We start from the raw sequence: 4,376 nt of genomic DNA, 5'->3' as shown, positions 1-4,376 counted from the left end.
CATGACTAAGCCAGCGTTGCCACTGAATTTTTATGCGCTTAACTATGTCAATGTCGCGATATAGCTCATACAGCTCATCGTTCCATCTAATTCGATACTCGTCGCCAATTTGTTGGCAAGAGTGATTCTTCGTTGAATATCTAGGCTGACGTCATTTTTTGGTGTTTTAGCTGGTTCCCAAATAAACAAAGTCTTTCACAACTTCGAACTTATAATTGTCAACAATGACGTTGTAATTATTACGGTCTACAAAAAGCCTTGTTCTATGTAACAAGGCTGTCCAGATTGGATATGAACGCGGGCGAATATAAATCACTAAATAACTTAAATATTTCATTTATTTGATTAAATCGTATGTTCCATAATACATTCAAGATTTCAGGTAAGACTTATTTAGGCTAGTAAGGTCTTATTATTAGAATAAACAAAAATTCAAAATTTTTTTTATATATTTTTTGTATTGATATCTTAATAATGAGACCAGACTAACGTTAATAAATAATACCTAAATCTTTATTTAAGATTTTTATTCCATCGTATAAAAATAGATATTCTCTTACGCAACATTGTAATTGTGAATGGTACAAGTTATAAACTTAGTGTTCATGTCATTTAAGAAACGAATGTCAAAAAGTAAATTTTTCTCCGTAACATAGTAAAAACTAAGTTTGGAGCAGTTTAACAAAAATTTTTGTCCTAATGGTAAAATATAAAGCTAGAATGATGTCGGAATATCGACAAATGCTGGAGGATCCACCACCAAATACTAGTATTAAACTAGTTAATAATAGTTTAACACATTGGGAAGTAACAATTATTGGACCACAGGACACTGTTTATGCAGGCGGAGAATTTAAATTGGATATACAGTTTCCTTGGAATTATCCATTTAGAACCCCAAGAATACGTTTCAAGACTAAAATTTATCACTGTAATGTGGATGAAAATGGCATATTCTGCAAAAATGAGTTTGAAAGAAATTGGTTTGCTCGTCAGCACATATATTGCATACTTGTTACAATGAACTCAATGTTGGTTAAATGCGATCCCACAGATGCTTACAACGCTGATATAGCTGCACAATATATGCAGAAAAGGGAAGAAATCGATAAAATTGCACTGGATTGGACTAGACGCTATGCCGATGCTTTCAGAATTGATTCGTAAATCGCTAACTATCAGATAAAGAATGCAGCAATTTTTTCAATATCAAATTAGATTTGATATTGAAATAAATAATAAAATGATAAACTAAGAAGAATAAGAATTGAGTTTCAGTTTTTATCTTGTATAAAATACTTTAGTACATCATAAAAGATCAACTATGGTCGCACTGCTCCGATCCATTAGGAGCTGGTACCCTGTTTATTTCTATTTCTAAGTATTTAGTAAATTTAGTTATAAAAATAATTGTAATATAATATATCTGAATATGTTAACATTTTTACAGGTTCCATAAGATTTTTATTTTTGGTGGCAAATTGCAAGTGAGCATAGCTACATTTCCTTTTAAATTCAGGCACGAGTTATTCAGGCAAGAGTTATTTCTCCATGACTTTCTGGATAATGTGGGCCTAAACATTACTATTGGATTAGATATATAGTATATAATGCGTTTAATTACATGCAAGAAATGTTTTCACTTTGTTTATATGGTATGTCTAACATTAAGAAAAAATGTAATAAGAATATGTAATATGTAATACATATTCATGTCAAAATTAATATGATTTTAATATGATGTTGTATTATATATAATATAAGGTGGATATATTGTCTACCTAGTATAGTTTGTTGTTTTCCTAGAAGTACGGATTTTGTTCTCAGAACAAATCCTTTTTCTTCATATTTTTTTTCTGCTTTCATTTTTGTTTTTCAACTTCTAATTGCTGAGTCCAGGATAAGGCTAGGTTTTTGGAACTTTCATGTTCCATTCCATCTTCCTGTTCACATCAGCGTTTATATGCATCTAATTTAGAGTTGCTTCATTTATGCAGCTGGTAGTTGCAACTCTGATGTCTTATGATGACCCTACCCTGAAGAATCACAATTCTTTCATGTGACTTCTAATAACATATTGTAAGTAATATTTTTTCACATTGGATAAATTTTACAAAAGGAGTTGTTTGCGCTGTTGCACTGGTAAAAGTTTTAGTTAGGTACACCTCATGTAATTGAAATTAGGCGTCCAGTATTTGACGGCAATTTTTATATATACAATTTCATAGCCGCAAAGTATTTAATTTACTGCAAAGTCGTTAAAACAACTGAAACTGAACCGAATGGAATATGGATAAAGAAAAAAGAGTGAAGAAAAGAAAATATAGAATTAATAAGCTAAAACAAAGCAAAACAGACAATGACTGTAACGGCACATTACGTCTGCATTCCGCCGTGTTTGTGCAGCCATGCGTTTTTGCCGCTACCGCCTTGTGAATGCAATTTCACAAACGGGCGGTACGTCGAGCCATCATACAATGTGAACTCAAGTAATTTGCAGTGGGTGAAGAAGTAGATGAGTGTCATCGTTCAACAGTGGACCGGGCGTGCTGTCTGGAATGCCCAAATGCAATTCGCAAGTAATTCAAATCCCGCAAACAATCAACAGACCGTGTAGACAGTTTAATTTCATTATTATCTTCTCAGACAGAAAGCACAACGAGATGCCTCGCTTCTTTGTTTTAGGTTGGCGCTGGTCGGTGTTGCTTTAGATGGACTGGAGCAGTAATTCCGGCATCAATGAATGAATGAATGAAACATTTTGCACGAATATCTGTGTGAATGAATGTATGTATATATATGTGTGTGTGTGTGTTTGCAGTTCTAATGAATTTCGTTGCGGACATTGATTCACAGACAGACATAACGGCTTGCTAAGCAATTGCATTAACGTGCCCTCATTTCTGGCGACTTTAATACTCGCATCTTTCCAAATAGATTTTACGTAAGGCGAATTATACGCATTACGTACGCGTTCTTAATAAGGCAAGAAAAAAATGTATAAAATAATGAAAGAAACAAACATGTGCATGAAGTGAGTCAATTTGTAAATTTCTTGCCTGTGCTTCTTCCTTTGTGAGTCTTTGTTTTTATCTGCCCGTTGGCTCAATGCTTTATTAAAACATTATGAACACAACGGAAATGCCAATGTCCGCCTACTGTTGCACTTAGTTAACCACGCTTTCGCATCTGCATTCCCAATTCCCTCTGGTCAGAATGTGACATTCTTTTCTGCAGTTTTCTTTTTAATGGGTTTTTTATGCTTTACCAGGTTTTTCTATCTAAATACTTCCAATTCCCATTCCAATTCCTTGGTGTCATGCGGCTGACGTGGAGCGCATTATTGTGTAATTTTTTCGCAATATGTGTTCAGTATTTTGGATTCGCAACAATGTGACGCAAAGTTGCAACGTTTATTCTGAGTGTGAGTCAATGGGCGACAAATCGCATTACAATGTGCCTAATGCATGAAGTCAACTATTTGGTATTCTGCGTTACATGTCACAACAATACCTTAGTTGACCTATATTGGTGTCACCTCTTCGCGTTTATACTCCCTTGACTTCAGTAAATGACATATTGAGCATTGTTCACACAAATCGGAATTTATATTAAAAGTATTACTATTCGCATTCTTTCTGCTTTCGATTTAGTACTTTTTTATGGGTTTTTTTATATCTATTTTCAGCTCTAATGTAATGTCAGTTGCATATAAAGTAAGAACGATGCTATACGAATCGCCAGTTTGAGTTCTAGTAATTTCTTTTCTTAAATTTGAATTTTTCTTGATAATTTTGATTGAATTGCGAAGTAATTTCTCATTTAATTCTGTCAGGCTTATATAAGATAATGTGAGTTTGTAAAAATTTTGTTATACATTTCATACAATTCTGTATAATAAATTTGAATTACAAATATTAGAATTTTAAATATCGATTTTTTAATAACTAATGACCAGGAGCAATGAGTCATCAATGTCTGACGCAAGCAATCCTCAAGAATTTAGTGTAATGCAATCTACTAAAATCTACACCAGATCTGATTCATGCGTAACAAATTTGCTATCAATTTCAATATCCACAACTATGCACGAATTTATAAGCTGGAATATATATTTAATATACATGTAGTATATAAGTATACTTATATATGGTATATAAAGTATATAAGTATCAATAATTAGGTTTAGTAATGATATTGAAGTTAAATGTTTATCCATGTTGTGGCTCTGAAAGTGAACTTAAACAAAACAGACTTTTAATTAATAATTTTCAAGATTTTATTAAAATTTCAATAAAATTGTAATATTACTCAGTTTTTTTTGGGTTTTAGAAATATTGAGTAAAAAACTTAATTGCTTAATTACTATCAACTAC

General features: G+C 32.4%; 1 protein-coding gene across 1 annotated transcript; it reads left to right on the top strand.

Moving 5' to 3' along the window:
- The first annotated feature begins 624 nt into the window (after positions 1-624).
- On the top strand, positions 625-1,274 carry LOC119673469 (ubiquitin-conjugating enzyme E2-24 kDa-like). The gene has a single exon (XM_038084750.1). It carries the CDS (start codon positions 700-702, stop codon positions 1,165-1,167), a length of 468 nt encoding a protein of 155 aa, XP_037940678.1. The 5' UTR covers positions 625-699; the 3' UTR covers positions 1,168-1,274.
- Positions 1,275-4,376: the final 3,102 nt, after the last annotated feature.

The sequence above is a fragment of the Teleopsis dalmanni genome, chromosome 1 (assembly GCF_002237135.1).
Source record: "Teleopsis dalmanni isolate 2A chromosome 1, ASM223713v2, whole genome shotgun sequence".
NCBI lineage: Eukaryota > Metazoa > Arthropoda > Insecta > Diptera > Diopsidae > Teleopsis > Teleopsis dalmanni.
The sequence above is the reverse complement of the archived record's forward strand: the minus strand, read 5'-3'. Positions and strand labels throughout refer to the sequence as shown.